Genomic DNA, 19375 nt, shown 5'->3' on the forward strand with positions numbered 1-19375 from the left:
TAACAAAAGAACACTAGGGCTGGTTTCTAGGGTTCTATAAAGGCAGCAGAGTATTGTGTTATGGGTATGGATTCTGACATAGATGATATGTTTTCAAATTCCAGCCTTGCCAAGCTTGACTAGCTGTGAAACCTTTGGCAAGTTATTAACTTTCCTGTTCCTCAGTTTCTGACCTGTAAAATGAGGATAATAATTTTACCTACCCTACAAAGATCTGTTGTGAGAACAGAGTGAGTTAATATATATTAAGAGCTCAGAACCACACCTGGCAGGCAGGGCCTTTAAGTGTTAACTGTTATTAGTATTCCAGACGACCACTTGCTAAGGACCTCGTTTGAACACATGAGTAAAATGGACTGGAATACTCTTATTTCTTGAGAGAATAATACACAAAAAAGCTCACACTGCTGCCTTACTGGCTTCTCTCTAGAAATATATAACAGCACAAGTTCAGCAATCTCTTCTTTTGAACTCCATATCACATACAGTCAAGTGCCGACACGATATCTCTATTTGGACATCTAATAGGCATCTCAAATTAACATATCCAAAGTGAGCTCCCACTTCACTGAGATTTCCCCACCCAATTCAGTCCACCCAGTTGCTCAAGTCAAAACCTGGAACCCACATCCAATCCATCAGTTTTGTTGTATTAAAATACATGGAGGGTGGGCAAGAGTGGCTCAGCGGCAGAGTTCTCGCCTGCCATGCCAGAGACCCAGGTTTGTTTCCGGAGCCTGTCCATGTCAAAAAAAACAAACAAAAAACCAAACAAAACACGGAGAATGCAATCACTTCAGATTCCCTCCACTGTAAACCATCTCTCACCTGGATTACAGATATGGCCTACTAACTGGCTAGCTCCTCTGCTCCCTCCCACCCTCTCCCTCCCATCTATTTTCAGAACACTTGCCTGAGTAATCCTTTAAAACATATTCTCACTGCTTAAAATCTGCTAACAACCTACCCCCTTTGCTCAAAGGTAAAGCTTGGTGTGATATGGCCATCCACTTACCAATCGAACCTCATCTTCTACTTGCACACTCCACTCTAGTCATATCAGATCCTGGCTGTTCAAAGATTAGCTCAAAGACCACCTTATTTAAAAATGCCAAAAACCTTTCTGCCTCCACACCTTCTGCAGCATCCCCTCTCTTCAACTTGATTTTTCTTCATGTACTTATGCTCTTCTAACACAGTACATAATTTAATTATTTGTTTACTGTCTGTAACCTATCACCCCTTTCCCCCCTACCATGAGGGACAGGGATGTCCTTTTTTTTTTTTTTCCACTGCTGTATCCTCACAATCTGCCATAATGCTGGGGACAAAATAGGCACTCCGTAAATATTTGCTAAATAATGAATAAGGTTTCTACTAAATTAAACATACCATCTATTAATCTACTAATTTTTATACACACACACCCCTTTCTTTTATGGTAAGAGTATATATGATAAAAGGTCTTTCTCCTATCACTGTTCTCCAATGCATCCAGCTTCCTTCCCAAAAGCAATGTTAACAATTCTCATGTATCTTTCCAACAATATTTTACATATAGAAATTTTACATATATGTGAGTGTATGTTTATGTAAGAAACACACACTCATATATAGTCTTCCTTAATTAAAATGCAGCATACTATAGGCACTGTTCTGGCACCTTGCTTTTTAAGCTCCTAATATCCTGAAGATTATTCCACTGCAGAACAGAAAGATCTTCCTTGTTCTTTTTTTTTAAGCCTGCATGATATTTCACTGTATGGATACATCAGCAATGGAACCTGAGACCCACTCCATCATTTTTTGCTATTAAAAACACTACTGCTGGGTGGTGCAATGGTGGCTCAGTAGCAGAATTCTCGCCTGCCATGCTGGAGACCTAGGTTTGATTCCCAGAGCCTGCCCATGCCAAAAAAAATAAATAAATAATAAACCTGAAACACTACTGCCATGATGAATACTCTCACTCCCCTCACTTCCCAAATGTGCACACGTATCTGTTACGATAAAGCCCAAGAAGCAGAATTCTGAGCATAAGCATTTGTGATTCTTGACAGATACTCCTAAACTATCCCTCCATGAAAACTGTACCAAGATATACTCCCCAAAATTGTATACATATTACAGGTAGCTCACATTTACAGATTATATGTATTTCAATAAATCAGGTATAAAGCAAATCATGAAAATACCAAAAGCCTGAAACTATTTTATTTTGCAAGGTCTAAATATAAAAATAATATCTTCAAAACCAACAGCCTTTACTTTAAAAAGCTGAATGAAATAAGGTTGTTTTTACTTCCTGTGATAACTGGTCAGATCATTTTTCAGATTGGGTTTATATAAATATATTTAATAAACTATGGATTAAAATGAAAATTTAACAATATTAACAATGTGAGCTAAAGATTAGATTATATCTGATTTCTATCCTTCCTACTTACTTGGTGGCTCTCAGTCTTACTTATTCTCTTGCCTCACACACTCTGATAGAAGTAATTATCCAGGTGATCTGCCATGGGAGTTCAATCCAGGAACGCCACACTTTTAAGCAGCTGTCACAACTGACCAGTCTAAGAAGTACAAGGATGATTCTACTAACTAAGTGTGCAATAATGGATCCAGTGCATTAATTTCTCTTTGCATTGATTTCTAAATTTATACAAAGGAGGTATTTAGAGTGCCTCTTTCATAAAAATAATTTTAAGTCTAAGCTGGTGTCATGGTCAGCTTCATGTATCAACTTGGCCAAGTGGTGGTACCTGTTTGTCTGGTTGGGCAAGGGCTGGCCTGTCTGTTGCAATGAGGACACTTCATAGAATTAGCTCATGATCACATCAGCTGCATCCACAGCTGAACATTTGTAATCAGCCAAGGGGTGTGTCTTCTGCAATGAGTGATGCTTAATCTAATCACAGAAAGCCTTTTAAAGAGGAATTCAGAAGAGACAGGCCCTCTTCCTGCTTCGGCTGGGGAGCCTCTCCTCTGGAGTTCGCCCAGACCCTCCATCTGAATCATCGGCTTCACAGCCTACCCTGTGGATTTTGGACTCTGCATTCCCACAGTCATGTGAGACAATTCTATAAATTTTATATTTGCGAGTGTTCCCTATTGATTCTGTTTCTCTAGAAAACCCTAATACAGTTGGCAAGGCTATTTGAAATCCTTGGTAGAAACATGACAGACTCTATAGGCTCTATTTATTAACACTATTCTTTAAAGTTCATTTTTATAATTAAATTTTGGCCCAGAAGTACAATATTTATTTCCTGATAAGTTTTTTCCCACAAATTATTGTGAATTCATTCTCACCTCATGGTCGGGGTTTGGGATATTTTCCAAAATCATTTTTGCCTGCTGAAAGTGCTTACTAGCTGCCACATATAGTTCTGGAGACTGAGGAGGAGGGCTATATTTATTGAGGTCAGACATTTCCTAAAAAGGAGAAGGAAATTATATTATTCAAAATATATTTAATGAATAAGTCTAAAATGGTTTTTAAAGCTATCAAACAAATGTACACTATCAATTCATCTAATACTGAAGCAGATACCAGCAGATCTTCTCAACTCTCATATACTAAGTTCATATTCTCATCTTAAATATTTTCATTGTATTTAAGGCACAAGTATATGCTAAAATGTGATAAGAGCCAACATATCCAAATAATTTTCATACTATTTTGTCACCTTGTCACACTGCTCCAATAATAATTTGATTTGCTTATTTTAACAAAAAGTCTATAGAAACAGCACATTTCTACAAAGGTCTAAGATTAAATATTTTATGATCATTTAATGAACAGGCTCACTTTAAACTGTAGATAGTGCACTGGTGGAGGTGTCATTACGCTGTTGAAGGGGGCAAATCTGTGTTCATATCGAACTTGTTCACTGTCAAGTTCAAACTTGGGTTTTCGTACTTTGCCATCCATGTCAAATGCAACCATGGTCTAAAGGAAAAAAATGACATCAAGATGAAAAAGTGAGTATTTCATAAAAATTGAATGGACATCTAGAAACAGCCATTTACATACAACTAAAAACAACCCATGACTCAGATCAGACAGGACGACAAAACTGTCTTTTTAGCATTCATTTTTATTTTAAGTGCTATCTCTTATACATAAGTTTTTCAAGATCCAATGTTTAATATATTATTTTCCATTAGCAAAGTTAACTATATTACAATGCACATTATTCTTTCATGCCTATGCTTTTACTATAGGTTTGAAACCTTCAAACAATAGTTTCTGCAAAAACAAGTAACACGTAACAACAAAAAACAACCCAATGTTAAAATGGGCAAAAGACTTGAATAGATATTTCTCCAAAGAAGATAGACAAATGGCCAAAAAACATATGAAAACATGCCCAAATTCACAGGCCAAAGGGGAAATTCAAAGCAAAACCTTGAGATACTATTTCATACCCTCTAGAATGTCTCCTATTAAAAAATCAGAAAATCACAAGTTTTGGAGAGGATGTGGAGACATAGGAACCTTTGTACAATGTTGGTGGGAATGTAAAATGGTATAGCCACTGTGGAAAAGTTTGGCAGTTCCTCAGAAAGTAGAGAATCATCATCTGACCTGGCAATCCTACTTCTAAGTCTATACCGCAAAGGGTTGAAAGTAGGGACCAGAACAGTTATTTGCACACCAATGTTCACAGCAGCATTATTCACAATTGCCAAAAAGAGGAAGCATCCTGAATGCCAATTAATGGAAGAGTGGATAAACAAAATGTGGTATATACATGCAACAGAATTTAATTCAGCCTTGAAAAAGAGTGAAATTCTGATACATGTGACAACACGGATGAACTGTGAAGACATCACGTTGAGGGAAATTAGCCAGACATAAAAGGACATATATTTTATGATCTCACTCATATGAAATATTAGAATATACAAATTAAAAGTCAGAAAATCAGAATACAGGTTATCAGGAAAAGGGATAGGGATAGAGAATGGATAGTTAATGTTTAAATGATAGATAATTTTGTTTGGTGATGATGTTACGTACAACACTGTGAACATAACACCACCGAATTGTACACTTGAAAGTGGTTAAAATGAAAAATTCTGTGGTATGTTACACCACAATAAAAAAATTAAAAAAACCCAAAGAACTGTAAAACATTAGTAGTTAATACTCTAATAATGTTTCATCAATTAAAACAAAGGTACCACACTAATGCAGTGTGTTAATTACAGAGAAAACTGCATGGGGACAGGGCTATGGGAAATTTACTTTCTGCAAAACAATAATTATTCTAATAAAAAAAGGTAAAACAAAACAACATGTAGTTTTTTAAATAAGAAAAACACAGGTCCTGTTTTTCATTTGGAAGTTCATACTGTGTTTTATGAATTTTTAGGTTGACTTGAATCCTTTCTTGAACTGCCAAGTTAAGAGTGAGTACTCATGATGTCCCAGAAATGCCTCCTTTTCCTTGGGCCATCCATTAAATAACGTGTAAAGCCCACCCCTTTTCTAATCTACTCCAAACCCCATCTGGTTCAGGAAATCTTTCCTGATCATTGATCAGCAGGCAAACCCTCCCTTCTCTTACTGCCTGTGTCACAGATGACATCTGCCCTGTCTGTCATGAACAGACCCTTGAAATCAAGGTCCACATCTGATTCGAGTTGGTATCCTGCAATGTACTCATTATAAGGTACCTGAGCTGCAACAGGGATTCAAGTATTTGTTAAATATATTAATGAAAACAACCAGACTTGAAAAATGGTCATTTAAGAAGACGGGAAATAAAACAAAGGGCAATTAGAATCTGGGAAGAAACACAGAAGAGAGCACATTTTAATCAAACTACAAAACAGCAATGTAGTTTAAAAGAAAAAAGAATTTCATTCCCAACAATTTACCTTAAACATTCCAGCACACATGTTCTGATATGCCTGGCTCATTGTGATCTCTCGGCTCAATGGGCGAACTGTAATTAAAAAGAAAATCATCCAAACTCTTTTTCCGTCTCTCCTGCATTATCATACAAGAAAATCTAATTTTAAAAAATCTCCCAGCTTGTTTACTAAATCAAAACATCAGCCTATTTCTACAGATTACATTGTATTTTAAGATCAAAATCTACTACTAATAAAATAGAACTGAAAGGGTAAGCAATCACCATGACACCCAAAATAGCTAATACCATAAAATTCTAGTGTTAATTTTAACTTCTTCTGAATTCATCAGTCTTAACTTCCATACAGAGGTCTATGAATACAGTCACTTAGTGACCCACCTACACTGTTTAAATCCTAAGGAAATACATGTATTATTTTAAAATGATGGTAGTGATAGCTGTACCCTTTCCCAGGTGGTTAATAGACTAATCATTTCTTTCTTCGTGGTGCTTGATGATGCCTGTCAAGAAAATCAGAGGTCTGCTGCCTTATCCCCTAACCTTACTTGCATACTCCATGAGGCTGCTGCTTCTTAAGACCCTCTAATATGAGCAAAGGAAGGAACCAAAAGGTTTATCTGATTAATATTATAACTAATTCTCTATCTTACACTTTCTGAAGAGGAAGAACTAAAATAATGACGACTTCACACAACTAACAAGTAGATCTCTATTTAGATATCTGTAAAAACTAAAGTGTATTCCAATGTCTCTCTAGCTCTTAAGTTTTAAAAGAATTCACAGCACCTTTCTTCTTTTTCTTTGTTTTTTTACTGCTACGGCCTTTCTGCTGCTCTTCCATTATCCTTTCTTCTGCCATTTGAGAACCATCAGCACGACTCAATGTCGACATCAACCATGCATAAAGGAATTCAGAGAGATACCTTTAAAGAGCAAAAAATGTTAATGGCAGCTGTCTAAATAAAACAATTTCATCACATATGTATTAGTACTAATAAGGAGATACTTGCTCATAACAGTTTCAAAGTTGTTAAAAAAATAAAAATAAAAAAGGTTGTCCAATTAGATCACTGGTAGATTAGATCTTACAAAAAAATGAACATTATAAGTGATTATCTTTCCCTTGTTGCCATGACATAGCTGTACCATACTGAAAAATTCCCTTGTTGCCTACAATGGTATGCATTTTACAATTTTTCAAAAGATTTCTTGATAATTATATATAAATGTGAATCAGTTGAATGCCCATTAAAATATTTTTACTCTATTATGACATATCACCTCATTTATTAAATAAATATTTTATTTGTATGCTAATCACAAAAGGAAGCAAATATTCAGAAAAAAAAAATCTTTGCATTATAAAAAATATTCATGCTCATAGTTTACTTGAGTTTATTCAATAAATGAAACTGTAAAATGGGAATATTCTATCAGGTACTAAGATTTTAGAAAATTTAAACTAATGACATTACATTCTCCTGTTTAAACAGTTCATATCTACAGTATGGATACTTGATAGTATAATTCCATAATAAATAAAATTAATAAAATTTTAAATGAAAATAGATTTGTAATAGATAATAATGATCAAGTTTGAACACATAATATATATTCCACAAATTTCTCAAAACAAAACATTTTAAAGCTGAACAAAAACTAGTTAAAAGAAAGGCCTAAATGATTTAGTTACTATATTTTAAAGGTAAACCAAACACTATGCTTCCTGGCAGCTAAGGCATGAAGTAAAACATATTATCATCAGAAAAAAGGAAGCATATAAGTTCATATGGAGAGAAAATAATTCCTGACAGAATTTTTTTAAAGCACCTATTATACTACCCTTCCACAGGATTCAAATGAATTTTTCTCTTATTCTAAAAAATCTGAGGGTCTATATCCTCTATCTTAACTCAATGAGAGGATTTCTACAGGGAACTAATACTATCTTCTGCCTTCTAATTATCTAATTTCATAATCAAATAAAGGGGAATGGTTGACCTGACTGAAGCCTTTCTTCTCACATACCAGCTATCTCAATGGCCTTTTATTAAGTGATTTGTCAGAATTATCTACATGTTCTATACCAATGGTTCTCAAAGTATAATAACTAGATCAGGAGCAGCACTGTCTGGGAACTAGTGAGGAATGCAAATGTTTGGGTCCCACACTAAATTAGAAGTTCTAGGAAAGGAGACCAGTAACATGTATTAATGTGCTTTTCAAGTTGTAATGATACATGCTCACGTTTAAGAATCAGTAAGCTAACTGTTGATTTTAAAAGGATTCATATGCTTTTAAATTATCTTGTGAAAATGTAGAAGCCCAATCTGTAACTTTGAAACCAAGAAGTATTTCAAAACTACCATGAAAAGGGACCATAAGGATACTTTCTAGGCAGAAGTAGAATTTCTTTCATTAGAAAGAAAAGTAGTAAATCTGCTTAAGTTTGCAGATGAATTTGAAATGGATTATTTATCTGCATACAATTCATTTGCCAAATTAAGACTGATTCTCTGTGGAAAAAAAGTAGGTAAAGCTTATATTTTGATATAAGAAATTAAGAGCAAAAGTCCCCAATTAGGCTCCTCAGACCATAAAAGAAAGAATTTGAGCATGTTTCCTAGAAAATGTCTGGCTTGAATAGGGCTGACTACTAATAAGATCCTCAGGGTGAATTAAAAATAAAATGTATACAAGTAGCTGCATAAACACCTGCTGGTTAGGGTTATTTGGTGTTATATATGCAAATGTTGAAGAACGTACCAAATAAAATCACTCTCATATTACTCTAGTTGATGTTCAAATTCATTTTTCTTATGCAAGAGTTGTCATTTAAGAGTCCCAGCAGCTGATGTTAATGAAACCATGTCAACAATATAGAAGAGAATTACTTTTTTCCTTCATAGTGTGAGTCCAGAAAATAAATAATATCTTAATTACTAAGTTAAATTATTTAAATATGAGCAAAAAAGATGAACTATATTAAGGTCTAAGATACAAAAGTTAAGTCAGGTGTCTGTGAGGGGTGAGGGTAGGTCAGTATTTAAAAATTACCAACATACTCTGCCAAACTAAGAAAAAGATTCAAAGACAGCTGAGCTGTTTAGTGCTCAATTTTCTTAATTTCTTTCTATGACAGCTTTTCCATGCTTAAAATATTCTCAAATCCCTACCTTTTAAGTTTTCCTTTGGATCTCTCATCTTTAAGTTTTACATTTCAACCCCCTCTACCCCCACTGTGTTTTTACACATACTAATGAAAGCAAAAATCTAATAAATCATGTTTTACTCGAGTCTGAACCAATCATTTATTTTGGATAACAGAAAACTGTGAAAGGTAAAGAATTTACAACTATGTTCTCTCTTAAAAAGAATCTGAACTAAAGGGCTTGAAAAATGTATACATCATGCTATCCTATTTTTTTGCTTAACAATAAAGCTAGAAGGTTACCACTCGAAATATTAGCAGTAGAAAAAGACTAAAAGAAAGCAGGATAAAGATGTAATGGACAGGAAATAAACAGGTCAATAATTATATGCAATTACTGTAAGAATGTTGCAATTTTTAACATTTTTCTATCTACTCATTCATACACAGCCTATGCATTTCTTTCTAAATGTACTTCTATACTTTAATATTTTTCCTTTTAAATAGGCTAATTTGAAAGGCCATATTCTAAACAAAGCTTGCTGTTTGTATGTTTTTTAGCAATAAAGCAAAGTACTTAAGTAAGAGTACCAACTGAACTTAAGATGCAAAAACTGTATTAGTAAGTGAATTCTTTTTTTAAGGAAAATTTTATGTGTAACCTAATATATAAAACATATAAGCAGAAGAAATACTCTGCTGAAGATCACCTCTTTCTCAAAGCTCCTGAGGCAAATCATCAGGGCCACAGTTTCAAACAATTATGCTACCAAAGATAGGTTTGGCAATGGTTTCTTCCTGGAAGAGGAAAGATTTGGCTCAAGTTTTCTTAGAATTTATCCATATACTGATTCTGTACTCTAACTCAAGTTTCGCATATTCCATGATTAGTACCTAGCACTGCCTAAATCAGGGCATAATGTGTATTTATTTTCCTCCCCAGAAGCAGATAAAACTCTTTTACTCAGAAATCACTTTTATTAATTATTTAAATGGCTGGAAAAGATATATTCGTATAATATTGGCACTTAGAGATTCAAGATGATCTACTTCTAATTTTCCATAGATATATACCAACTGTCCCACAACTAAAGTTAAAATACGCTAAATGAAAAAGTGTCTTGAAATTATACTCTATCTTGCACATGCTTGCTCAGATCTTATCTACCCCACCACCAATTTTAACACAAACTGTTCCCTTACCAATATATGTAGTAGTACTCGTGCATGCTGTAGAGTTCCAATTCAAAGCCACTTAGAAGATACTGTATCATAATTCGAAGATTATGATAAAGGACCCAGGTACCTAAACAGGCCAAATGTTGCCTTTGGGGTTCTTGTTTCAACAACATTGTGTGAAGTGCTGCATCAACCTTCTCTGCCTATCAGAATAAAATATCATTAACAATGACTTTTTTTTAAAGTAACCAGAGAATTTCTAAAAAGTGAACAGTTAAAAATAGCAGATAAGCAGAAAATTTAAATCTAATTTTTGGGTTTGAGTCATTCAAACTCCTCATTTCACATTAACTCATTTATCTTACCACTATCTAAAAAGACATTTACTTCATAGAGAACAAAAATATAAATAACTGATTTCAGGTCTAAGTTATATCATCAATTAATGTTGCTATCACTCACAAATTTACTTTAACATTAACATATTTTTATTATAATGTGAACTTGCTACAAAACTATAGTTCTAAACATTTCATAGGTTATCCTTATTATCAAAGAAATAAATCAGTATGATAATTGTTTCTTTTTGTAAACTTTTTCTTTGGTATTTGAAACTATTATGTTTCAAGTGAACACTAGTTAATCTCACTGAAAAATTAAATAGTCAAAATATTGTTCCAGAGAGCTGCTTAAAAAATACTGGTCAAGGTGTTTGAATTGCTTTTTGGAAGGGAGGGGAATTCGATGGGTCTTACCTCATCCTGCAAGGTAGCAAATTCCTCAAGAATATGACCGAGCTTATCTCTCTGTCGAGCCCTATTATGTCCGTGAATCTGAATAAGACTACAGAATGGCTGTAATACACATACAATTTGTTAAAAGTCAGCACGAAATTTCCTGATACTAAAGAAAATTAACATTTTAAGTTTCCAAGTCTTGTTTAAGGAAGAAAAAAATGCTGTTGTATATAAGAATTATGCCTGTATATGTTTCTTATACAGGTGTTTGTTTTTAAGGAATCCAACATCAGAATTTACAATGGCCACAAGAAACTGGCTGTTCGTGACATCTGTTTATTTATGGTAAAAGTATCTTCCTTCAATTTCAAGATGACAGTTTCCTTCCTACTTACCTTAAGCCAAAAGCCAACGTTTAAGGCTGACATTTGTGTTGCTCTAAATACACACCAGAATGCCTAATAATTAAGTAATGGCTAGCACTTACAAACCCTAAGGTTCTTTTAAGCCTACTCTCCCTATATTCTCATATAAATTTACTAAAACATTTGCTAATCAGTTAATAGGCATGGGTGGTAGGAATTATAGGTTATGAATTACATGATTCTTCAAGTATAATATTGTTTTATATTTTTATACCTTGACAGGCATAATCTCAGGTTAGAAATGGGGAAGTTTACAGAAAAGTAAGCTGATCTGTAATGAAAATAAAATCTGGTCTTCTACTGATTCTTTCAACATACCAACACTGCCTTCCTATATATATATTATATATATATAATAACTAGAATTAGGTAAAAAGAGCTACCTGGTTGAGTTCCCCACAACAAAGGTTTATATAATTAAACGAGAATGATATATCAAATCACTATAAAGTTTAGGTTTTTTCCTGTATTACCTTAGACTTGAAAAAAGTTTGATGTCATCTAAAGTAATTATTTTAATTTTGCTCTAAAAAAGATAAGTGTATAAGATGTCCACTTACAAAAAAATCTTCAAGAAACAACTGCTTTTTTCTAAGTTGGAAGTCATAACCTGTTTCTGTGAGCCATTAGATTTTTAATGAGAAGTCATCAAAAGCTGCCTCTGTACTAAACAATCCGAGAAGATTACAGTTGTGAACAGCCATTGAAATGTAGAAAATAAGAGAAAACATGTATTTTTGTTTTTATTCAGTGAAAATAAGTAAGAACTATTAGGTGAAAAGCAGCACAAATGAATGATATTAAAGGAATTCTACTCCACAACCTTTCAAGGGCCCATTACAGTGATTCAAATTATAATTCTTACCCGGACACAGTGAGTAACAAAGGAGTCAATACAGTCCTTTGCCTGGTGATTATTATATAGGCAGCACCTGTAAAATAATAGTAACTTCATTAAAATCAAGTTATTTGGCCTAGAAAAAAGGTGCTTTCTTTTGTTATTACTGTAGATGCTATCAACAGACAGGGAAGGTAAGAAAAAAAAGGAATGTAGTAAGGAGAAAATGGACCCAAATATGTCACTAAGTTGAAGACTGCCAGCAGTAGATTAAGAAATATTTCACATTACTGTGTTCTTCACATAATAAATGTGGCATGTTTCCAATTCCTTCAGTTCTGTATTTGGACAGAGTTGGAACCAAATAGATCAAGCTAGCAAAGAGAAAAAAGCCCCACTTTTTCATTACCTTACTTACATATTCCATGAATTTTTCTATAACGATATCTTCTCGTGGACTGAACACATAAAAGTAATTACAAAGAAAATACTACACTGAATCTTAAAATTTTCAAGATGTTTCCAACCAATGACTATACATCCTCATTGTACACTCCTCTGATACCTCACATTCTATCCTCAAAGTGATTCCCTGTGATGTTACTTATCTCAGTAAATAGCATCATTTTCTCATTAAAGCCTTCCTGAGAAGACCTTTGTCCCCCCTATCCTTGTGGCTGGAGATCAGCAGCTTTTGCAACTAAAAAGATAAGGAAAACAAGAGATTCTCTCCTTTTGCCTTGATAGGGGCTGACACAATGCAACTTAGCTGTGTTTGCCAAAGCTGAGGAATTTGATCAACACCCAAAAGAGAAATGGAGACTTCAGTATACAAAGGAAAATGACAGCATACCCAGCAAGCAAGAGAAAGAAAATACAGAACCCCTGGAACAGGCAGGTAGTTGGTGAAATAGTGCTGGAAGGTTCATCACTTCTTTAACTCTCAGAGAATAAGTCTTAAGGAAACTAAAGTAAAGCATTTAAATTTTTAAGAAAAGGCTCTAAAAATTTTGAAAATTTGAAATACAACATATGAAAGATGTTCATTAGAAGCCCTGAATATCAAGAGGAGAAACTTTCTCACAAAACACCAAAAATAAAGGGACACACATCTATCAACAACTAAGGCCACATCTCCCGCAAATGAGATAATCTAATCAGATGGATTTACTTCAATCAGTTGAAGACTTTTAAGGAAGAAGAGAGAGAGAAAAAAAACTGATAATGATGAATTATTAAAAAATAACATAAGATAAACTAACAGGAAAACTCGAGATTTAAGGCTTTAAATTTTAAACTAGCTGAAAATCACACCTGAACATTCTGATAAAAATCCTGAATTGCTCAAATAGAAAATCTACAACGTTCCAGAACAAAGTTTCAATTCATTTAAAAAGAAAAAAAAAATCCATAACTTTGGAAGTTTAAAACAGTGGATTAATATCTAAAGACTACAAAACAATGAACTTTGCTGCATATATATATAGAGAATTAAATCTAAATGGATAATAATGAGTGACTCAAAATGTATACTCTAAGTGCTAAATGAGGACTGTTAAACAGAAGAGGCAAAATACAAATTAAAAGGAGACACCATTTCAAATATATCAGATTGCCAAAAATTTAAGTTGGATAATGCCAAAGGCTGGACTATGGAGAAATGGGAATTCTTATACACTACTAGCCACATTATAAATTGGTTCAACTATTTTGGAAAGCAATCTGGCAAAATTAGTAAGCTAATGATGCATATGTCCTATGATCCAGCAATTCTAACTATATATCCTATGTGCACAAAGAGATATATTCAAGGATGTTCACTGTAGCACTGATTTTAAGTGATAAATCAGAGACACTGTAAATGCTCAATCATAGTTAAATGGCAAAATAAACCGCAGTATTTTGAAAACCTAAATTTCAATGAATGAAATAGGTTTACATGGATCAACTTGGATTTCAAAATACCAAACCAGAATGAAAAAACCATGTTGCAGTATGACAAGATTTATGTAAAATTTAAAACATGTAAAATAAACTGAGGTATTGTTTATAGACACATATTTAGTCCAAGTATAAAAGCATTCATAGAAGTGACATGAATTGCAATGCAGCAGTTCCCCTAGGACCAGCGGGAGGAGGAAGGATGGGGGAGGGGTACAGAGAAATATCTGAAACCATCTCAAAATATGGGGTCTGGGTTTTCCTGGAATAGGGGAAAGGAAAGTGTCCTGAGATACTTCAGGAGGTACACAAGGCCAAAACTATTTTCATAAACGTATCAAAATATTTGTCTTTTTCACTCTCAATATCCAAAAGTATACAGTAGATGTTTCCAGAGGCTATATAACATGATGTCTGTTCTAATTTGCTGACTGCTGGAATGCAACAGAGACAGATTGGCTTTCAATAAAAGGGGATTTATTTTGTTAGTTCTTCAGAGGAAAGGCAGCTAACTTTCAACTGAGGTTCTTTCTTACATGGGAAGGCACAAGGTGATCTCTGTTGGCCTTCTCTCCAGGCCTCTGGGTTCCAACAACTTTCCCTGGGGTGATTCCTTTCTGCACCTCCAAGGGTCTGGGCTGAGCTGTGAGTGCTGAGCTGCTTGGGCTGTGCTCATTTAAGCACCAGTCAGTTAAATCAAACATCATTCATTGAAGCAAGCATGCCTCCTAGCTGACTGAGACATAATAAGCAACAGGTGAGGTTCATGTGCCATTGGCTCATGTCCACAAGAACAGTGGCTCATGTCCACAAGAACAGAACTAGGTACCTTCACCTGGCCAAGTGGACAAGTGAATCTAACTACCACATGTCCACCCCTTGTCAACTTGGCAACTACATGCATCAACTTAAACAATATTAAGGTGCAAAAAATTCTCTTCTGGCTTTGGACCTATGAATCTCAAAACAAGTTATCTGGTGCCAATATGCAAAGGAGGACATTTATAGGATACAGTGTTTCACTTCCATAGGGAGAAACTGGAAGGAACACAAGAGTCGCAAGACCCAAACAGTTCTGAAAACTTGCAGGGATTTCCAAGTTTTCAAAATCCAAACTCCATTGGATTTCAAAGGCTGAAAGTCATTTATCCTTCGGCTTTAGAAAGTAGCAATCCCACCCTTTCCAAGGGCCTATGCAATGGCCTGCCTCTTTCCAAATCAACCTCGGGGAACACTGAGGAGACCACCTTTTTCTCGGTTCCACTCTTTCCAGGCATCGGGGCCACATCTGGGTTCTCTGCCATTTCCAGGGCACACGCTCAATCCCTCCATGTGGTGGCAGCCAGGCTCTCCCCAGTCCCCAAGGAGCGTGCTGTACCTTCTCAAAGACCTGAGGCGGCACAACTCTTCCACTGCAACGAGATGGGAGACCCATCCTCTGCCCTCAGGGCAAACTCACCCTCTCCATGTATACTCTCCTGACCGAGGTTTCTTGGCTTCAGACCCAAGCTTCCATGGTTCTCATTCTGCAAACTCCAATTTGTCCCTTTTGTGCTCCTTTGTCCAGATTGGTAGTGGTTCCGTTTACACCAACAGCTTCTTCAAGCACTCCAGAACTTCTCCATCACTCTCTTCACAGTTCCTCCAAAATCTTCCCCTTAGCCATCCAAAAAAGCATTCGAACATATCTGGTATTTGCAAACCGGAGCAGCAGCACCCCACTCCTGGTACCAAAATCTGTTCTAGTCGGCTAGCTGCCGGAATGCAATATACCAAAAATGGTATATTGTTACTAGTTTACAGTTCTAAGGCAGAGAAAATGTCCCAATTAAAACAAGTCTATAGAAATGTCCAACCAAAGGCATCCATCCAGGGAAAGATTAAGAGGGCCGATGAAGCTCAGGGTTTCTCTCTCAAGTGAGACGTCACATGGTGAACATGGTGGCATCTGCTAGCTTTCTCTCCTGGCTTCCTGTTTCATGAAACTCCCCGGGAGGCGTTTTCCTTCATCATCTCCAAAGGTCACTGGCTCGTGGACTCTCTGCTTTGTTGTGCTGCAGCATTCACTGCTCTCTTCAAATCTCCTTCATTCTCCAAAATGTTTCCTCTTTTATAGGACTCCAGAAACATATCAAGACTCATTCAAATGGGTGGAGATAAGTCGTCACCTAATCCAGTTTAACAACCACTCTTGACTAAATCATATCATCCAGGGAGATGATCTGATCACAGTTTCAAACATACAGTATTGAATAGGGATTATTCTGCCTTTATGAAATGAGATTTCGATTAAAACATGGCTTTTCTAGGGTCCTTACATCGTTTCAAACCAGCACAATGATCACAACAAAATGAAAGCACAAGCAGATAAAATAATTCAGCCACCCTTTATAAAGGCAGACATGATAGAGATCTGTAAAAAATGTAAATCAATACCAGCTTTCTTAAAAACATTTTTATTTTCCATAAGAGTGTTACTTATGTTAGCATGCAATGGATTTATTGTTATTTTTAAATGTATTAAATATTTTTCAAGTAGTGTTTTAATTTCTAAAACATAAACATCAGAAGATACAACCCATATAAACAAAAGCTATCTGGGATCCCTTAATAACTTTTAAGAATGGAACTTAGTCCTGACACTAAAAAATTTGAGAACTGCTGCTTTAAAAGTTTCTCTAACAATTTAATTTATTAAAAGAAATACATCCGGTGAAAAATTTCTCTAAAATTAGCTGATGTTGAACCCAAGTTCAGTCCTTCTTTGAGACTTTTCATTTGTTGTTGTTCTAGTTTGCAAATCTATTCTAGTTTGCTAGCTGCCAGAATGCAATATACCAGAAACGGAATGACTTTTAAAAGGGGGAATTTAATGAATTGCTAGTTTACAGTTCTAAGGCCAAGAAAATGTCCCAATTAAAGCAAGTCTATAGAAATGTCCAATCTAAGGCATCCATCCAGGGAAAGATACCTCAGTTCAAGAAGGCCGATGAAGTGCAGGGTTTCTCTCTCAGCTGAGAAGACATATGGCAGACACACTCAGGGCTTCTCTCTCAGACACCAGTATTAACTGCAAGGGCACATGGAGAACATGGCGGCATATGCTGGTTTTCATGTGGCTCTACCAAAAAGGACTCTCTCCAAAATGTTTCCTCTTTTATAGGATTCCAGCAAGCAACTCCACCTTCAGTGGGTGGAGACACACCTCCATGGAAATCATTTAATCAAAAGTTACCACCCACAATGGGGTGAGTCACATCTTCATGGAAACAATCAAAATGCTCCCACCCAGCAATACTGAATGAGGATCAAAGGGCATTGGCTTTTCTGGGGTCCACCACAGATTCAGATCAGCACAGTTGTTTACCATCAGGAGGCTCCACTCCCTTATTCTACATGGCCTATCTCCTCCATTTATTTACATACGTGCCAAATATCACCACCTTGGACAAACTTCCACAAACATAACATCTAAAAGAACTATGCCCTACTCATTATTCTCTTTACCCTACTTTTATTTCCTGACATTATGTATTTGGTCTACTTTATCATCTCTCCCATTAGAAGTTAAGCTCCTTGTCAAAAGGTTATCTTGGCCTTCTTTTTCCTGGAATTCAGAAAAGTACCTGAGAATAGCAGACACTCAACAATCTGTTAAATGAGGTAACTGATAAAAGTGAAATTAAGGAACAAAAATATTATTTAAAAGGGATGTTAATACTGATGTCTGTCACAGTTTATATATTTCTATATATCTTGTATATTTCATCATTAAAAATTTTTAAATAGCTTTAAAAACTTGAAAAGTTATATACTGCAAGGGAAAGCCTAATAACAGACAGAACTAATTAAGAACAAAATTATATTAGCAAAACCAAGAAGTGGGTAGGGTGGGGGTGAAAGTACACTTTATAGCAAGGAGGAAGAAGTATAAATGTTCTAAAGTTTCATCTTACTGGATGAGAGGAACAGTAGGGAAATGGAGCTCCTTGGTGTTGGGAAATAGCTGGTACTTTGTTTTCATAAGTTGTAGAAAAGTGTGTCTTTGGAATGGCAACATAATTACATTTTGAAAAGGAAGGTATAGAGAAACGTCCAAATGAAGAAAAAAAAGAAAAAAAAAAACTGGATCAAACTAAGAAAAATAAGAAAAAAGGGGAAAACTTAAAGAACAAAGAATTAAAATATTATTTGCCTTTTTCACTCTCAATCTCTCAAAAATATACAGTAGTTGTATACTTAATAAATAAAGAGAAAAAACAAAGTGATGTATTTCATTTACTTTTCACTAAATGTGAACAGGTTGAATTCCACTTTTAAAAGATTTGGACTGACAAAAATAAAAAAACAAAACTCAGTTAGGGTAATGCAATGGTGGCATGGTGGCAAAATTCTTGCCTGCCATGCCAGAGACTGGGGTTCAATTCCTGGTGTCTGCCCATGCAAAAAAAACAAAAACAAAAACAAAAAAGCTCAGTTAAAACCATATAAAAGAAACCATTGAAGTGATAAAAGATGGACTTAAAAATGAAAGAATAGATGAGATGCTGGACAAATCAAAACGAAAGAGCAAAACTGGTAATATTAACATGAGATAAGGTGGTACATAAAGTTGAAAGAATTAAGCATCGCAAAGAGGAACACTGCATAATTGGAGTCAGTTTAACAGTTTCAAGTTGTGCACAACAAGCAGCAGCTAAATGTATAAAGCAGAAATTATTAGTAATGCAAGGAAAACTCAGTAAATTGTTAAATTTGTCATGTTCCAAATTATATATACGTATGTGTAATATATAGAATATGTATATATTATTCTATATTATTCAGAATTAGATCTAACAGAAAAATTGAACTAACAAATTCAATTCAATAAATACGTGTATTTTTTTCTTAAATGTATAACAGAATTGGTGGTTCAGTGTTGGAATGCTTGCCTGCCATGCAAGAGACCCAGGTTTGACTCCCAGCACACGTACCTCCCTCCAAAATGTATGACAGATATGAAATTCAGTCATGTACTTGGCCACACACACACGCAAATCAAATTTTATCTCCCTAGCAGGGATGACCCCGAAGGATGAATCTGGCCCTGGCACTGTGGGATCAATAATGCCATCCTGACCAAAAGGGGGAAAAGTGTAACAAATAAGGAATCAGTGGCTGAGAGAATTCAGAGTTGAGAGGCTACTGTGCAGCTCACTCTTACAGAATCT

At 35.2% G+C, this 19375-nt stretch overlaps 1 protein-coding gene across 4 annotated transcripts in view; it reads right to left on the bottom strand.

Annotated features, from left to right (window-relative positions):
* The window catches only part of NAA35 (N-alpha-acetyltransferase 35, NatC auxiliary subunit), a 153285-nt gene that overhangs the window by 13578 nt on the left and 120332 nt on the right, over positions 1-19375 (bottom strand). For all 4 annotated transcript variants that reach the window (XM_077148627.1, XM_077148624.1, XM_077148625.1 and 1 more), the window contains exons 15-21: positions 12249-12315; positions 10977-11075; positions 10246-10424; positions 6678-6814; positions 5893-5960; positions 3815-3955; positions 3316-3438 (exon numbers count right to left, since the gene is read on the bottom strand). In XM_077148627.1, the coding sequence (XP_077004742.1) occupies positions 3316-3438; positions 3815-3955; positions 5893-5960; positions 6678-6814; positions 10246-10424; positions 10977-11075; positions 12249-12315 (814 nt within the window). The remainder of the gene's footprint in view (positions 1-3315; positions 3439-3814; positions 3956-5892; positions 5961-6677; positions 6815-10245; positions 10425-10976; positions 11076-12248; positions 12316-19375) is intronic.

This window comes from Tamandua tetradactyla, chromosome 2 (genome assembly GCF_023851605.1).
Source record: "Tamandua tetradactyla isolate mTamTet1 chromosome 2, mTamTet1.pri, whole genome shotgun sequence".
Lineage (NCBI taxonomy): Eukaryota > Metazoa > Chordata > Mammalia > Pilosa > Myrmecophagidae > Tamandua > Tamandua tetradactyla.